General features: G+C 38.4%; 1 protein-coding gene and 1 long non-coding RNA gene across 2 annotated transcripts; one reads left to right on the top strand and one right to left on the bottom strand.

The window, feature by feature from the left end:
- Positions 1 to 285: 285 nt before the first annotated feature.
- LOC116160077 lies at positions 286 to 830 on the top strand. The gene is made up of 2 exons (XR_004143124.1): positions 286 to 506; positions 634 to 830. It is a non-coding gene; the product is annotated as an uncharacterized LOC116160077 (long non-coding RNA).
- A 14576-nt stretch (positions 831 to 15406) lies between these two features.
- Positions 15407 to 18429, bottom strand: LOC116160073. The gene is made up of 3 exons (XM_031473207.1): positions 18160 to 18429; positions 17932 to 18105; positions 15407 to 17879 (listed from the first exon to the last, which is right to left on the bottom strand). The coding sequence occupies exons 1-3, from the start codon at positions 18269 to 18271 to the stop codon at positions 16126 to 16128; spliced, it is 2040 nt and encodes a 679-aa protein (XP_031329067.1). The 5' UTR covers positions 18272 to 18429; the 3' UTR covers positions 15407 to 16125.
- Positions 18430 to 18800: the final 371 nt, after the last annotated feature.

The following is an 18800-nucleotide window of genomic DNA, read 5'->3' as shown; positions in this document are numbered from 1 at the left end:
ACATTGAAATATTTTGCGGGAATCTCATCGCATAAAGAACCCTTTATAAATGTCATATCGTAACCTCGATAGTAACCATCACGCTACTAAAAATATATATTTTCGAAATAAATATCTACATTTTATCTGACCACTTGAGGTTATTTTTTATTGTATTTAAACAACAATATACTCTAGGTCTCCTCGTGCATGAGATTCAAGCCTGTCTTTCTGTCTTTCGATACATTTATCTGACTGATAAGCGTATTGACTACGATTTTATCATCATTGGTATCCACACACTTAATTCAGAGAGTAAAATCACTAGAAGGGAGAAGGCCTGGAATTAGTATAAAACTGTGGACATCCTACCACTAACACTAAGTAGAGCGTTCGCAATACTACAGCTTAAAAATGAAATTCGTGGGTTTGATTCTTATCCTAGCATTGGTAGCTTTTCAAGTAGCGTACTGTGCTGATTGCGTGTGCGTTGAGAAACCACCATGTGCTAAGGGATTTAAACCAATGTAAGTACTATTTTTTTTACTATTACATAATATTAATCCGGTCTTATTATGTTACATTTATAAACCGTATTATGTACAATATCATTTACATTATCCGCATAAAAATACAGTTTGTTTCCTTTTTTAGCGAGCCATGCACTACCGCCGACGGCAAATCTGGAGCCAAGTGCTGTCCGGAATAGTAGGTAGCAGCAATGCTTTCCAGCACATTTAGATGGGAGAAAAACACAGTCTACACACAATTTTTTTTATTAATATGTTATACTTAACTTGACTGTGTAATTAACAAATTGTTAGCCAATTGAATAAAATATATATTAAAAATTGACGTTTAATTTAAGTTGAATAGAGCAAGCACATCACAAGGTTAGAACCTCAGTTTTTTTTGTAGAAGAAAGATATGTGTGAACACGTAGGTAAAACAAGATTATAATGAAAATATTTTTTCTTTTATTTGTCAGAAAAATACACTGACAAATTTATTTAAAACAATTACTGAAACTCTCAATGCTAACTGATCTATGTAAAAATATTCAGTGTTGCTATTTATCTGAACACTCCTCCTCAACACTGGCTTGTTAGTCCTCCAGTCCATTCAATCGTCGAAACTGTTGAACTCGAACGCGTACCACAGGCTTGGTGGTGAGCAAATCAGCCGCCATGATTTCCGATGGACAGTACATGAACTAGATTACTCCCCTTTGATACAAGTCCTTGACAAAATTGTACTTTGTATCAATATGTTTTGTCCTGTTACTAAATTTTTCACTATGCAGCATTTTCAGACAAGACTGATTATCCTCGTTAAGCTGTATATTTTGAACGTCCTCGTCGAGATCATGTAGAAGTCATTGAATCCATATTGCCTCTTGTGATGCCTCCGACAAGGCGACAAATTCAGCCTCCGCAGTTGACAATGAAACACAGGTCTGCTTGCGGCATGCCCATGATATATCGGGTGTTTTTTTAAGCATGATAGAATTTTCCATCGCGATGGCTGTGAAATCAGGTGTCAGTTTGCTCATTATTAATGATATTTAAATTTAGTATAGTGTGACAAATCATCATGAATAGACTCACTCTTGAACAACGCTATCAAATTATTCAAATTGACTTTCAAAATCAGTCATCGATTCGCAAAACGTATAGACGCTTTCGTGAATTTTACGGCATACATAATCGTCCATCTGAACTATAATAGCCATTCGTCGGACTGTGGAAAGATTACGTACCACCCTTTCTCTAATGGATGCAGTAACACCAATATGTGGAAAAAATGTGCGCACTGAAGAGAATATTGCCGCTGTAAATGAAAGTGTGCAAGAAAATCCAAAACTGTTTCAGTAGGTAGGGCTTTGTCCGTCCACTACATGGAAAATTTTGCACAAAGATCTTGGGCTACATCCATATAAGATACAGTTGATGCAGGAATTAAAGCCACAAGATCATCGATTGCGGCGTTCTGGGCTTTAGAGCAGTTCCAAGTTGATTTCAAGAAATGGACCTGTCAAGTGGCCACTCAGGTTCTGCGATTTGACGCCTCTTGATTATTTCCTATGGGGCTACGTAAAGTCATTGGTTTTTGCTAATAAACCAGCAACCCTGCACGCCTTGGAAGCCAACACTGTTCGTACGATTAATAACATAATGGCACCAATGCTCGAAAAAGTGACCCGAAATTGGACTTACAGAATTCGCTTCGTCAGAGACAGCTGCGGTGGCCATATGCCTCAAATAATTTTTTCGTACTTCCCACCACCCACCACCAAAATTATGACGATAGCAATGACAGTTTCCAAATTATTTTTGTTACCATAGCATAGGGTTTGTCGTACCAACGCAACGTTCCTATGGTAACTTGTTAAGCAGCGATTTTTTAAAAGAACGCGTTCTCTAACTCCATACATCTTAAGTGTTTCAGTTTCGGAAGTACGAAAAATATCGTATATACCTTGCGACTGAAGTAGTAGTCTTAATCCCTCAGGTAAACTTTACCTTCGGGATTAAAAGTGCTACTTCAGTCCCGTGGTATATAATATACTATTAATATTAATGTCATATTTTGATGTTTCCAATAATAGTACATTATATATCAAGGTAGAGAAGTCCACTATTATTGCCTGAGCACCAAGATTACATCTCGAGGCGCTTGCGCCGAGGGGTGTAAGGTGCGAAGGCAATAATAGACTTCTCTACCGTGGTATATATACTATTTTTTTCACTACTAGCACTTGAAATCCTCTAAATTAACATATTATATTGATAAGAGAGTTAACGGTTGGACAGAATTGTTTGTTTCTTAATTTAACATGTCAATCAAGTACGTGGAAGTACAAGTCAAACAGGCCGTATTTTGTTCTGTCATTGAGATTTTTCAAAGAGTAATTTCGTTCGAATTTTTTCAAAATGTGATAATTTTAGGTATGTAATTTCTCTGGAAATTGCGAATGGTGGCAATTATTCGTTTTAGAGAACTTGTCTAAACGTTCATTGAGCGAAATTTCGGGTTGTGTTTTCTAAAAGTGACAGCGTGACAGTTCTCATTATTGACTACTAGTTAATAATAAAAAATTATTAACCACTTTGAACAAATGCCGAGAAAGCCTACTTTACAAGTGGAAAAAAGGATAATAATCATGTCATCAGACGCTAGTAGTGAAAAAACATAGATTTTTTATTCAAAAGCTGTTTTTTGTATTATTTATTCAAGTTTAAAATTCTATCGGGCTTAAAAAACACCCTTTAGTACCGCCGCAGAATTTGAATAAAAATTCACTGTTAGACTTTCTATCATTTCGGCATTCCGCCCAATCCGCATCAGCATATCCAACCAAACCAGAATCATCGCCACGATTGCTTAGACGAAGCTTCAAGTTGATCGACCCCTTCAGATATCGTACAATTCTTCGCAGTTCATTCCAATCACGCTGCGTAGGATTCGACAGTTTACGACTGAGAATGGATACAGGAGCAGCTTTATCTCGCCTGCTATTAACAGCCACGAAAAGCAATTTTCCCATCAGCTGTTGGTACTCCGTATTATCAGGAAGTGGCTTGTCTTCAGTATTTGGCTTGAAATATCCCACGTCAATGGGAGTCGGAGATGAATTAGCATCCTCCAAACCACCTGACTTCACGATATCCGTTACATATTTTCGTTGCGAAATATGAAAATCCCCAGCATTATCGCGTTCCACTTCGATACCGACGTAATTCCGAACCTCTCCCAAGCTCACAATCTCGAAGTTTCTCTCTGATATCCTTCCGGCCAACGTGATGAGTTTTTCTTCCTCACTAGCAATGATTAAATCATCTACATAAACTAGGATGTAGCATCGTTTTCCATTAACCTGCTTGCTATATAAACATGGGTCAGCTTCGCTTCGCTTGAAGCCATCGTCTACCAATACTTGATGAAGATTATTGTTCCATGAACGAGCGCTTTGCTTTAATCCATACAGGCTCCGTTTCAAACGACGGACATTGTCTTCAGATCCTTTGACGACGAACCCCGGCGGCTGTCGCATGAATATTTCCTCCTCAAGGCCGCCGTTTAGAAACCCTGTTTTTATGTCATACTGCCTTACGACCATTCTTCGCTTTGCCGCGACTGACATCCGTGCCCGAAATGTTGTTTAACGAACAACGGGTGCGAACACTTCGTCGTACTCCTTTCCATATTGTTGATTATAGCCTAGAGCTACTAGTCGTGCGTTGAACCTTATTACCTCGTTATTCGTATTTCGCTTGAGTTTAAAAATACACTTACACCCCAACGTACGTTTTCCACATGGGGCATCGACCAACTCCCAAGCGTCACAATCACGGATTGATTCAAGTTCCTCTAGCATGGCCTTCCTCCACTTGTCGCAATCTGGCCCAGACAGCGCCTCTTTCACCGTTCTCGGCTCCTCCTGAACTCCAGTTTCTGCCGCACAAGCGTATCTATCAGGCAGTTGTCCTTTCGTTGTCCTAGCAGACCTTCTACAGGTATTTTCTTCAACAATAGGAATTGCATTTTGACAGACGTCTTCTTCATCCTCATCCGCTATGGGAACTTCGTGTTGCTCACACTCAGATGGGTCCGTTGTCAAAAATGGAACAATTATTCCGCTTGATGAAGTGACTCTTTCTGGAGATTGCACAGAACCTTCGACACCTCGCTATATCCCATAAACTTCAACTTTTTCGCTTTTTCGTTTAGCTTACTACGCTTTTCTTCCGGTATGTAGCAGTAAACATCAACGCCGAAGGGATGCACGTGGCTTAGATTTGGTTTTACTCCATGCCAGCGTTCATATGGCGTAACAGGAATTGTACGAGAAGGGAGACGATTTTGAAGATAGTTTGCAGTTGTTATGGCTTCACCCCAGAACCGGTGATCAAATCCGGCCTCGATTAACATACACCGAGCCATCTCTATTAGATACCTGTTTTTACGTTCCGCAATGCCATTTTGTTGTGGCGAATACGGTGCGGTGAACTGACTGGCAATGCCATTTTCTTTCAAAAATCGTTTAAAACTTTCCCCAGTGTACTCACCTCCACTATCTGAGCGAAGTATCTTCGGCTTCTTACCGAATTTGGTGTTGACCATCTCGACGTACTCTCGTAGCTTTTTCAACGTTTCCGACTTTCGTTTCAGGATGTAAACGACTGTAGTTTTGCTGATGTCATCTATAAATGTTAGAAAGTAGCGCCTTCCGCCAAGAGTTGCCGTTCGCATCGGACCACATACGTCCGTATGAACAAGCTCCATCACACCTGTCGACTTGCTCCCAGAAATCTTTGGGAACGGAACTCGATGCATCTTCCCACGAATACACACCTCACAGTCCTCTGGACAGTTACACTCGCATAATTTTATTCCGTTCGCCAATCTCGGAATCATTTTTACAGCGTCACGGTCTATGTCCAAGCTTACGATGCCAGCAATGAACGCACTCGGTGGGCTGTCACCAACGACACATTTTCATTATAGAGTTTTAACACAAACAAATTGTTCATCAATTCAGCCACCGCACCTACAGTCCCGTTTCTACTAATGGTAGCACCTTTCGCGTCAAAGTTCACAATGAATCCTGTTCAAATTTAAGGTATTTATGTAAACTTTCTTTCTAACTTTCTTTGTCCACTAATAGCCCATAAGAATTTAACCTTGTGACTAATTTAAGTGTCGGTTACAATTTGTAAAACTGGTCAGCCAATAATAAGGCGTTATTTCCCTCTGCTCTCAAGAATGTTGTAAGGGTGTGTAATTAGTTACAATTGAGAAATAGCATAACGTTCTTGACTTTCCACGCGAATGTACAAAATTTTCAATGTTTCAAAGTATGTTAAATAAATAGTTGTTATATGTTTTTCTGCGCTGTGTTTTTACAAGAAGTATATTTGCAACCAGCGATTCTTCACAAAAGGTTTACAAATCCCTTGCTCACTAGTCTCTTCACTGACAATAAGCTCACCTTCATTTCTCTTACCAGTAACACGTCATCAACCGTAATAACGCGACGTCTATCCGCGCTATCAACTGCGATTAACTTTCCGGATCCTTTTCCAGTAGATCTTACTTTCATTCCGTTAGCAAACACTAACATCTTCTTTGACACTGCTGTCAAAGGACCCGAAAAAATCACGGTTGTTTGAAATATGGCACGTCGCACCGGAATCAAGAATCCAAACACCCGGAAATGCCAGATTGCCTGCTGTGAATGCCCAATCGAATGATTCATTGTCATTTTTTACCACACAGTGCGCCTTATTAACGAATTTTTCATCTTGCTTTCCGTTTTTCTGCCTATTTTCTTTCCATTTCTTCCATTTTTCGCAGCTTGTTTTCTTGTGACCCACCTTTTTACAAAAATAGCACTTATCATTTTCTTTTCTTGTTGTAGTATGCAAAGCTGTCCCGTTGCTGTTTTCACCACTCGCACGATTCACTCTTTTCTGCCACTCGTCAATCAATATTCCTTTTACGAGATCCAGGGTCAAATCTTCATCCGGCCTCGCCTCCAGAGCAGTGACCAGAGTTTCATATTCCTCATGGAGACTGCTAAATAAAATTGCCACTAACCACTGGTCATCCAGAACTGCATTTTCCTGCATTCCATTCAACCTTTCTACCAGGTCCGTTAGCGTAGCTATGTGTGTCTCCATATCACCCTTCTGTTCAAGACTAAGACGGCAATTTTTTCGCATCAGACACACTTTTGTACTTAGAGTGTTTTTGACGTGAACCTTTTTTAGATTTTGCCAAGCCTCCATTGCCGTTTCAGCTTTCTTAATATGTATCAGCTGGTTACATGTGTGAACACGTAGTTAAAACAAGATTATAATGAAAATATTCTTTCTTTTATTTGTCAGAAAAAATACACTGACAAATTTATTTAAAACAATTACTGAAACCCTCAATGCCAACTGATCTATGTAAAAATATTCAGTGTTCCTATTTATCTCAACAAGTTTAAGGTAAGGTTCTTGTAAAATGTAGTCATCAATATTCAGTTAATTTTGAAGCGTATACAGTCTAAACCCTTTAATGTACATTATTTGGGTAGAGAAGGTTACATTATTGCATCTGGCAAAGATCGACTTCTCTGTATCGACCACGGAGAGGGGAAACCCGGGCACTTCCTGCCAATACTAATTCGTTCGTATCGACTGCCGATTAACTTTGAATGCCTTTTCTGTGTAAATCGCTGCTTAGCATCCGCCCCCTTATACAGTTGAGAGGGGAAGGAATATCTCTCGCATTTTCCATGGATCGCCTCTACGATAGCGATCACCGATTAACTTGGAACGCTTTTCCCTTATGATGTGCTACTTAGCAACATATCAAGTAGAGAACTACTTACTGCTATTATGGTATAATTAAAAACACATGCAAGGATAGTATAGTTGTATATAATTGTTTAAAGTTTATTAAATCGTGAAAAAATCACATAACCTCTGAAGAAATTAAAGTTGGCACTCGGGAATGTTAAGAACACCACTACCAACTGAAAAACAATCATGAAATTTGGAGTAATATATTCTCTATTCATTTCAGGATCGTACCTGGGGGGCTTATTAGCGTCACGTACGCACGCGATGTCTTCCATCGAATCTCCGCGATAAAGACATCCTCGACACCCGGTTTGGCGTGAGAGCCTATGAGTCGAGATACGAAGTCAGCGTATACAAAATTGGCGTTTTCGATGTATTTGATACTGAAGTCATACCCCAGAAGCGTAATAGACCGGGAGGCAGCGTACATAGTAACTAAACCATAAGCGACAAAAAATTCGGCAATGCAGGCTGAAAGTACGTTGCAAACTAATAATAAAATCACTCGTCTGCCAGTCGTAAGTGGCAGCATTAACTTGGGGCGGCGCTGAATAGGTGACTTCTTTAGGTGATCAACTAAATTACCAAACTGTAAGGGTCACGGAAAAGATTTGTATCAAGAAATCCCATTTTTTCCATAGTTTTCAAATATGCTATGGCAGACGATTTCAAGTGCAGCGTTGGTAGCGAAAGACGCCCTTCAATGTAGGGAAAAACACCCCTGAACTAAACCATGAGGACCGTATAAAAATTATACATAAAAAATTCCTCTTTTTGTCACTACTTTAAAATATATCGTGGCAGACGATATTAAGTGTAGCTTTAATAGTGGCAGACGTCGTAGAAGTTAAAAAATTTAGGTATAGTAAATCCCAGGGAGTGCGAGCGTGTGAGAGATAAGCGCGCAAGAGCATAACCAACAGAGATAGCGATAGGATACTGACTACTGAGATCTTTCAAACCATTTGATTCGAAACTTCTGATTCACATAGTTCCATCCACTTCAATCAAACGGATTGTACAAACTCACACATTTTTCGGTGGCATTCGCCCAAATTGCGATGACCTAAACCATGAGGACCATACACAAGTCATACATCCGGTAAATGCGTGGGAACCCGGTAACGTGTTACCCTGCGCGTTACACACATCAACAACCCAAATTCACGATAATCTCTCGAAGATTTATGAATTTCTGCGTGTTATTGGAAAAGAGACCTACTTCCATCTATACCTTGATGGTAGCGTCAATTTTACATTTCCCAAAGCAATAACAGCAATATCCATATCGGAAGCGCTGATAATGACTTTACTACTTCTTGGTAGTTTATCAAGATGGTAAATTAATTATCCGAGAATCTGCCTCTTAGTGGCTGCAGCACAATTCAGTTTTTACATCATCTTCCCTTGCCACAAATTTATAGCACTTATCTTCATATGTGGCAAACACAACTTTGTTCCAAGTAAAGCACAACAGGTCTTTTTTGCCTATGAACGGTATAAGTAATCTATAAAAGAGGCTTTTTGAGCTATCATTGCGAAGTGGTTTTATGAAATTTGCAGGCTGCTTCTGAGTGGAAACACGAATTGAGTAGGATTGTAATCTTTCCTTATTTTGATCCCAACGATCATGTTCTGCGTCCTTCATGGAAGGGGTAACTATCTGTCAAAAGTAAGATTACCTTCTCTCGCTGACACAGCACAAATTTTGCCGAGGATGTGTTCAGAAAATCGCTCAAAGGTTTACCGGAGATCTTTTAAAAGATGCAAAAAAAATAATCCATCGATTAAAACAACATCTACAACTGGCGATGGACTAGGAGCACATGAAGAAATCATACTTCCGAAAAAGTTTCAGCAAAACAAACTTGTCGATTTTAATCATCGATCCATCAATGTTGCATAGAGACAACGAAACTGGAGTCAGAGGATAGTTTAGAACGAGCTGAAGATCTATCTTCTTTTCTCTTCAAGTTTTCTGTTTCTCAGTCTGAGAAGAATTCAAGAAATACCGACAATCTTATCGCCAAAAATTTATTATTTTCCCTAATTTAATTCGTTTGGTAACTCCAAGCGGTGCGTAAATCTATAGCTATCTCTGTTCGTTATGCCTTCCCGCGATTATCTCTCACACGCTCGCACTCGCTGGGATTTACTATACCTAAATTTTTTAACTTCTACGACGTCTACCACTATTAAAGCTACACTTAATATCGTCTGCCAGGATGTATTTTAAAGTAGTGACAAAAAGAGGACTTTTTTATGTATAATTTTTATACGGTCCTCATGGTTTAGTTCAGGGGTGTTTTTCCCTACATTGGAGGGCGTCTTTCGCTACCAACACTGCACTTGAAATCGTCTGCCATAGCATATTTGAAAACTATGGAAAAAATGGGATTTCTTGATACAAATCTTTTCCGTGACCCTTATAGTTTGACAATTTAGTTGATCACTTAAAGAAGTCACCTATTCAGCGCCGCCCCAAGTTAATGCTGCCACTTACGACTGGCAGACGAGTGATTTTATTATTAGTTTTCAACGTACTTTCAGCCTGCATTGTCGAATTTTTTGTCGCTTATGGTTTAGTTACTATGTACGCTGCCTCCCGGTCTATAAGAGCGTAGCGTCTCAGGTGATTCTCTGTGTGGACTGGGATGCCCGTCTTACGGCCGAAAATGCTGTTTAACGGCTTATGGTCCATCTGGAGCTCGAAGTGTCTTCCGTAGATATATTTATGAAACTGCTTGACTGCATATACCAGAGCAAGCGCTTCCCACTCTCCACCAGTGGATAGTTTTTCTCGGCCTCGTTGAATGACTTTGCTGCATAAGTGACCGGCTTAGTAGAGCCATCTGGGAACTCGTGTAGTAAACTCGCTCCAATTGCGTAACTTGAGGCATCCGCAGCCACAATTATTAGCTTTCTCGGATCGTAATGCGTCTGCATATCTGTGCCCAGGAATTCTGTATCTCCAAGCGTCGCTTGTCCGCCAACAGGTCGCCAGGTTCCCCCGAGACCCAGATGGCAGCCTTGCGGAGCATATGCTGGCAGTCTTTAGGTGTGCAGCCTTTGTGGGAGGATACCAAGCACCTCCATCAACCATTTCAAACCATGGATGGCAACTCCTTCTCGGATGTGGTGCCAATGCGAACTACATTGTGTGGGGAAGCACCGACATCAACAGAAGAGCTTAGTCTTCAACAATAACCTAGAGACAGCTAAAGTAGGGACCTTCGTCAATAATAAGGGAGGTAATTGGCATAACTGCAGTTCAGTAGACAAATGGTATGGTATTCGTTTTCACATTAGATCAAACGAAGCGGCTGTAGCCGTGTATAGAGATCCGAGAAGAACCAAGTAGGAACTCTATAGAGAGAATCTAAAGGTCAATCTCGAGAAATGACCCGCAGCAGTCAATAACTCGGCCGAAGGTCATGGAATCAAACCTTTGCATGGCCATCAAAGGTGCCTGTGAGGCAAACTGTCCCACAAAAGAAAGCAGAACCTCAAATAAAGTGCCTTGGTTGCACGAGGGACTCTCTCGATTGCGGGCACAGAATACTAAAGCAACAAACACGGGGGAATGGGGTTTATATGTATCTCATGCTTTGATATAGTCCATTTAAGAGGATATATTGTATACCGGAATTGCATTATGAAATTGTCTTAAAAGGATTTCTGTAAGCAGAACTGGGAGAATCCCCAGTTATACGTTCATCCATTGAATAAAAACACATTTTCCATACAATGGTTTATCATAATTAGTAACTGTGAAATCTTTCCCATTCTCAACTTTTGATATTTCAATCGAACCATTCATTATTTGCGTATACCTATACCTCAAAATGGAATTTTTGTTAAAAAACTAAACTAATATAACTAATACCATTAATATCTTATTTCACGAAGCCCCAGGAATGTCAACTGCAGCAGAATTAACAAAATTAGATTCTTAACAGCTTAGGTAGCAGCAGTGGCAGGCAAATAAGACGAATGGTCGTTGTTCCCCTAGTACACAAACTTTCAACGTACACTTCCCAAATGAATTAGCCAAAGTATACTTTGGAATTAACTAATAGAGGTAGAAAATTGGTTGTCGGAAATGTTTCCTTTCTAATATAATTAATTTTCTTCAAACGACGGTCTGTAGCAATATTTGATCTAATTAACGTTGGATTATTCGGATTCTTTGCGGTGTACATCCGTGGCAGATAAAAGTGCAATGCTTTCTGGACGCATTCTATGTTTTCTGATTGTCAATTTGCATATAACGTTCCGTTGTTTCGTTGAATGTACTCTTAGTTTGAGTAACTGACTGAATGCGCCTTTAGTGTGGTAGGAGTGTAGTTGGTGTAAATGGCGAAAAATTTAGAGAAATCAGAGTATACCGGGGAATGGCCTTTGTCGTTGAAATGACACGCGCATATTTTGCGAAATAGAAAATTCTAGAGTCATCAAGTTAACATTGTCTAAATTATTTATCTAAACGTATTTACGTGAATGAGGAGAATTGTTGATATCTTCCCGAAGTAAAGTTATATTTATCTGATTCCTTGTTTACTTAAGTGCGTTTCCTTTTAGGTTGTGCCATCTGTTTTAATCATCAACATATAGAAATGGACTGCGCGTGCCAATGCTAAGCGCGAGTACTGCAGATAAGAGAGAAGGGAAAACTAAGAGGAAAGCTGTCTATTGCGCTTCTGCAGGTCGTATACAATCGAGATTGCTGTGTCAGTACGACCAACATAAGCGTAATAAAGAGGGTTTCCCCTGTCGATCGCCTGCAGTAGGTACCTATATGCGCTTAGCATTGGCACGCGCAGACAATTTCTATATGTCGATGGTTTTAATCTAGTTCTTTTACCTATACAGCAATCCGAAATCCATTTATAGGGTACGTAAGTTTGAGGTAATTTGATTTTGGTCTAATATTGGTATTGTAGTTTTTGGAGAGAGTGCAAGCACTGAATTGCGCCCATGACAATTTCCATGTAGCTTAATGTAGTAAACCGTTTTGTTTTTCTATTAAAGGAAAAGGCATTTTTCTTTCGTCGACGTATTTTTATTCTTAGTCATCCAAATTATCCTACAACACTTTAGGTTACGGGTCCCACCAACCGCGTGGTGTGCGTAAAAGTGTTGGGAATATGGATGAGGAGAAAAACGAATGGTTCTTGTTGCCCTTGTTTGACGGGTCGAACTTCAACGCCTGCAAGTTTCGGATGCGGGTGCTGCTGGAGGAGCGGAATCTTATAGCGTGCAGCGAGACGGCACGCAATTGTGGATGCAGGAGGGCGATTCAGCGTATGTACGTACAGAAGGAGGTGGCACTCGAGAAGCAGGATAAATTGTGCAAATTGTTGTTATGATGTCCATCTGGTGTCCAAGGAATACGTTGTAGACCTGGAGCACCAATCAGGAGAAGCCGAAATCGAAGGCGAATTTGGCAAACCAGAGAGCAGTTTCGTTTGTTACCTTGAACGATGGGACGGAACCTGAACCTTGTCGAACCTGCTGGAAGAATGAAATGCTATATCGTACAAATGGCTATTCAAAATAAACCCAGGTGAAGATAAGAAACCGGCACGGTACAAAGTGAGCCAGCTCGTAATGGAATGGTTGTCCATGTGCGGATTCTGAAGGCGCGTCTTGCGAAAGAGTGAAATGACCGACCTGAGTGCAGTTTCAAATTTCCTAGGAATGAAGATAGAAAGAGCCAAGCCAAAGAAAATTTTTAAAATTTTTAAATTTGTTGACAGGTAAAAGTTTTGGTAATAGGTACACTAGAAAGTACAGTGTACCAACTACACTGTCGGTGAAAATCCCTAAGTTTTATAATATATGGGGTGTTTCTTATAAAGAGACAAACAATTAAATCATATACTGAATGTAAATATGAATTTTTAAATTTCTAAACGGCACATTAAAACTGCATGACTTGTTAAATCGGGAGCAAAACATTGTTTACCTGGCAGTCAATACCTGACCAGGCCTAAATTTATATTAAAATCTAAAAATTTCCTAAAAATTCGGAATATTGAAATTTTAATGGAAGGTTAATTGAAATTTAGAGTGATATTTTCTTAACCGAGAAAGGAGAGTGTGACAGGAGGAGAAATGACTAAGTTAAGTAGGATGTTGTTCAAAAACAAAAACAAAAAAAAGTCTACGTCTAAAATAATTTCCACTCTTTTATTTCCCCATCTTTCCTTCGACTCTTTCCTCGTTTTACCAAATAACACTACTCTTTCCTATTTCATCACTGAAGTAGGGGAGAAATTTCTAGTGGAATTGTATGGTGGGAACCACCAAACAACCACTCTTGATAAATTGCGGTTCAAGAGCTATGTAACTGCAGCCTACAAGGTCACTGGTAACGTAACTTCTCTTCCGCCAACAGAAGCCGCAGCTAGTCAACATTCCTTCAGGACGTTCTACCAAGTTCAGCAAGCCTAGGAAGAAACTTGTCACCAGAAGAGTGGGGCTGGAGGAAACCTGGCAACTCATTGGTTCCTATTACCACCCTCAAAAGCCCAGCCCCAGATACCCTGCTCTCCCTGGTAGCATGCTCGTGCAAGAAGGGCTGTACGAGGAACTGCAGTTGCCGGCGCGTCGGACTGTTCTGTTCCAAACTCTGATATGGAAGATGCCCCAGTACCCGATGTAGCAGTAGACCAGTCCACTGCATCCACAGACCGCGGACCAGGTCCATCCACAAACCCACAGCCGGGTACTTACGAAGACTGTCAGACTGGCCCGTCCCGAGTCAAGACAAGAAAGAAGGTATATAGTAAAGTGATGAAAAAGGAAGGAGTAGAGTGTGGAAATTATTTTAGATGTAGACTTTTTCAAATTTACTATCATTTCTTAAACAATATAAAAAGCTTTTGAGCATTTCATTTTATATTTGTGTCTATCAATTCATTTCGTCAAATATAGGTTGGTAACACTGAACTGCGGTAATCGCAGCAATGCCAAACTGCGGTAACGGTGCCAATGAGATTATTTTCAATCGGATATTCTGATTGTACGTTGAATTTTAGTGAAATTCAACTACTCACTTGTTTTTTTTTTCACTTTGATGCTTTTGCCGCATTTGCCGTTAGCACATGTGACTTTTCAATGTCAAAAAAGTCCGTGTAAATGAAAAACCAATATCACCACTTGATAAGAAATGAAAAAATATATTAAATAGATATGTCGGAGCACTATTTTTGCATTTTCCAAAAGTTGCACGAAAAGTAGGCGTTTTGGCGCGGCCGCTGGCGGCGGTCTGGTTGGTCCTACAGATCGTCGGTTTGGTGCAAAACTATCCTAAGTCACAAATGAACAATTTGGAGAAAATATCAATTAAAGATTTAAAATTGCAATTACTTGCATATAAGTTCCCGTATTTACTCAAAACGTAATTATTATATTGTTTGTAATATAGGTAACTGTAGATTCTTTTATTTATTTTATTAATTGTAGTAATTCAAAAATTGTGGACATAGGATATTAGTTTTCCACGAAATATACTCATAATGTATCCTATGTCCTAATGGTCTAATGAGGATGTAATCATAAATTATGCTTTATGCAGAAAGTTAAACACAGTAATAATAGCAATCATCTGCAAAAGTCTTAAATATGGCGTTCCACAACGTCAGTCATCATAAAAATCAATATATTTATAAATTAATTTTTTTATTCGCACAAAATGTAACAAACATAATAAACTAAAATTATACACCAGAAATAAAAACGTAATTTTTTGTAAGCAGATCTTAAAAACTAATATTATACTGTTTCGTGTGGTAAGTTAATGAAGAACTCTTGATATTCTTTTAGTATTGAATTGTGATTACAAAGATAAACTAAAGAATCATACTTTTGTTTCTTCAGGGGAATCGCATCTTTGCGTAGCTGCAGTAGTTCATATTCTGATAGCTTGTTTAACTTCTTTCTCGCACGATCGGCAATATTAATAACTCCTTCATATTCATTTAACTTGTAAGTTACTCTAATTTCTTCCGGGTGATGAACATCTACTGACACGCATGATACCTCTGACCATTTAATTTGTAAGTAAGTAAGTAAGTAAGTAATTTATTGTGTTAATACATTTAAAAAATGCTTACACTCGTCCGTCGAAATCGTATAACACATAAAACACATAAAATACATGAGACATATAGAACAATATTAAATAACATGAAAAATCATTTAGAAATAAAACAATTAAACCAAACAAACAAACAAAAAAAAATACAAACAACAACAAAAAAAACTTAAGGCGTTAAAGTCTTGAGGTCGTTATCTAAAAACTCTTGGATGTTATATATTGGATTTTCGCGTAAAAAAGTTTTAAGTTTCTTGGAAAAGAGTTGTTCATTTAGAGATTGGAAACAAGAAGGTAAACGGTTATACAACACAGGGCCCCAATAATTATGTGCCGCTTGCGACGTTTTTAATCGTAATCTATCATTATATATTTGATTTTTGTTCCGAGTATTGTAAGAATGAACATTTTTATGCGTTATATAATTTGATTTATTTCTATGAACGAACAAAACTGAGTCAAAAATGTATTGTGATGGAGCTGTTAGAATTTGCAACGATTTAAAGATATTGCGACAGTCCTCCCTGTAGCCAGCATTTACAATATTCCGCACACAGCGCCTTTGCATGGCAAACGTTCTTTTCATTGCTGTAGAATGACCCCAGGCAATGATGGCGTAACTAATGATAGAATGTGCAAAGCTATAATAAACGCACTTTAGAACCTTCACAGAAACTGAATTTGACAAATGTTTTAGCATATACGCAACAGACGCCAATTTTGCACAAACTTTATTTTCGTGCTGTCTCCAGGAGTTCCCAGTACATCTTTATCTATATTTTTGGTAGTTTTTGAGAGCAAGTTTTTTAGATCAAAGAAATCTTTCTGCTCCATTTCTTTTACTATATAGGGTTTTTTGATGCAAGCTACTCTCGCAATTGTATACCATTGTGCAGGAGTGTAAACTGGTATCCGTCTGGCACATCTTTCAATGACGCTGTGCATTGAATCGCCTTCGTTTTGTGTATGCCCTACCTCCATAAAACGTAAAGTAATTTTCAAGTTATAAGTAACCGCAGCATACAATAAGAGGACGTATAAAAACTTGTTTTTATTTTGTCCTGCACAGTTATCAGCGTAGAATGAAAATTCTGTGCAATTATCCTCCAGCGCCTTTCTTTTAAGAAAAGCAAGGATGCAGCTCCCTATTTCACATGACCCACGTGCAGCAATCACTTCGTGCCACATAAAACAATATCCCTGTTTCTTACCGATATCGAATACTGTTAAATTAAAAGTTGATAGCTTTGACTTATAATATGCCGGGCCTACTTCAATTTTTGGACATGGTAACACTTGTTGCAAATCAAAAACACAAACGCAAAAATTAGGATCGGAATTGGCCCGTTGTTTATCTAGCTCTTTTTGTGTCCTTATAACATCCTTATTTTGTAAGTGTTTAGTTACTTTCGCTTCTAGTACTTCCTTCTCTTTGCCAACACAATGTTCAAAATTCGTACATAAATCGCACTGGTCCTTTTTGGGGATATGAAATCCTAAATTAAATTCATTTTTAAAAATAGCACGATAAGCAGACTCACGAATAGGACCTTTATTTATATTCGCGCAATACTCACAGTACATTCGATACATTTTAGAAACATTTAGTGACGAATGTAAGTATTGCTTTGCTGAATCTTTTCTGCAATAATGACTTTCAATTTTCTCAAATGAATTAATATGATCTTTTGCGATACCTTTTTGTTCATCAGTAAGGCGAATCGTACATGGGGTTTTTCCTCTTTGATCTTTACTGATCACAATATTATTGTTCTCCACTCCAGAAAGTCGGTTTGCGACCGTTTTTACTACTTGATGGCTTATGTCTAGGGTATTAAGAAAGAACGTTTGACATACCTTTTCTCGCTTGTTTTCTTCTGAAACGAAGTGGTAGAAGTATGTCATTCTTCGACGGCTGCTTAAATCTGAAGTATTTGATATTTCAGGTTCTCCTTTGTCTAAATCCTTAGACGATGGTGTCGAATTTCTGACACGTACGCGCTTCTTTTCTTTAAAATCTACGAAACGTGCAATAAAATCCCTTTGTCGATCAACATCACCTAATTTCCAAAACTGTGCAAAAATTTTTTCACGCATGTTTTCACAAATCTTCTGTGGGCATTTCAGTCGACAGTTTTCTGAACAACTCTTCTTTAATTTTCTTTCACGAACTACCTTGTTTCTTATGTTTACGTAAGATTTCCCACTATTTCTTAGAGTTTTCGCTACATTCCGTTTCCAAATATTTTCATTTCTCTTCCTTTTTGTACTTGACTTTTTTACTTCCTCAATGTCAGATTTTTGAGGGCTATTACTGTTATGGTTTTGTGCAACTTCTATAGAATCCGATTCCTTTTCCATCGTAACTATATCTTCGGGAACATAATCCGAATCACTGTCCGTAGCATATGGGTCTTCATCTGATTTAGATGAATCATTATTCAATCCTAGAAAAGGTGTAATAATGAAAACTAAATAAAAAACGTAAGTAATTATTACCTTCTTCATTATTTTCGGAGTTATCGTTATTGTACTCCCAACCATCAAATACATTCTTCAACTCTGTTAGAGTATTGCTATTAGGAAACTCACAATTGCCACTTGTTTTAGTTTCGTGCGGTACATAAAACGGCATTAAATGGAATTCATTCGTTAACTCGGTTTGGTTGTTTCCTTGTGAAATAAATGATTTATAATACTGTTTAAACAAACTCACTAATTAATTACCTTCAATTTCACTATTAGATTTTGTTGTGCTTGTATTTCTATTTGTGCTGGAACCAAGTGTACCAGCATTATCTTGCAGCAAACCCAATATTTTTCGCGCTCTTTCGCCCATTTTAACGTAGAAACAACAAAATAACAATCTGCTATGCAGGCACTTCCTCGAAAAGTGATTTTTAACGCGTGACACGTGTTTGCATCGTGCAACACGCGCAAACTCAAAAATACTACCATAGAAACATAGCCTATGTCCCGTATAGAGACCAAGGTGAATTTGTATATTTCAGTATCGTTCTATCCTAAGTCCCTTTAATGGACATAGAATAGTTTTCAATACAAATAAAAGTACGTAGTTAGTTAGGATAGAATGCGTCTTATCTAATTAAAACACTGTAAAATTGAAAAAGTTAACATAGGATAGTGTTGCACTGTAGTTCGCGTTCTAATTATAGCGGCTGTATCATTAAGTCAATTTGCGACAAAAATGGACTTAGGATAGTTTTGCACCAAACCAACGAGATTTGGTTGTTACATGTTAAATGTATAAAATTTTGTGGACTACAATTTTGTATAGAATAGTTTTTTTTTTAAAACGTACCTACCGTTATTGAGTTATGGGCGAAAATGTAAAAATGCCGCAAATA

This window comes from Photinus pyralis, unplaced genomic scaffold, assembly GCF_008802855.1.
Source record: "Photinus pyralis isolate 1611_PpyrPB1 unplaced genomic scaffold, Ppyr1.3 Ppyr1.4_LG1, whole genome shotgun sequence".
NCBI lineage: Eukaryota > Metazoa > Arthropoda > Insecta > Coleoptera > Lampyridae > Photinus > Photinus pyralis.
This window is presented reverse-complemented; position numbering and strand designations above follow the sequence as displayed.

What these genes read in the sequence shown, in the direction of transcription:
- LOC116160073 (XM_031473207.1), bottom strand. Translation starts at nt 18,271, where the DNA reads ATGGGCGAAAGAGCGCGAAAAATATTGGGTTTGCTGCAAGATAATGCT. An exon ending in ATCTAATAGTGAAATTGAAG is followed by an intron (nt 18,106 to 18,159) that starts GTAATTAATTAG and finishes TTATTTCACAAG; the next exon opens with GAAACAACCAAACCGAGTTA. An exon ending in CTCCGAAAATAATGAAGAAG is followed by an intron (nt 17,880 to 17,931) that starts GTAATAATTACT and finishes CACCTTTTCTAG; the next exon opens with GATTGAATAATGATTCATCT.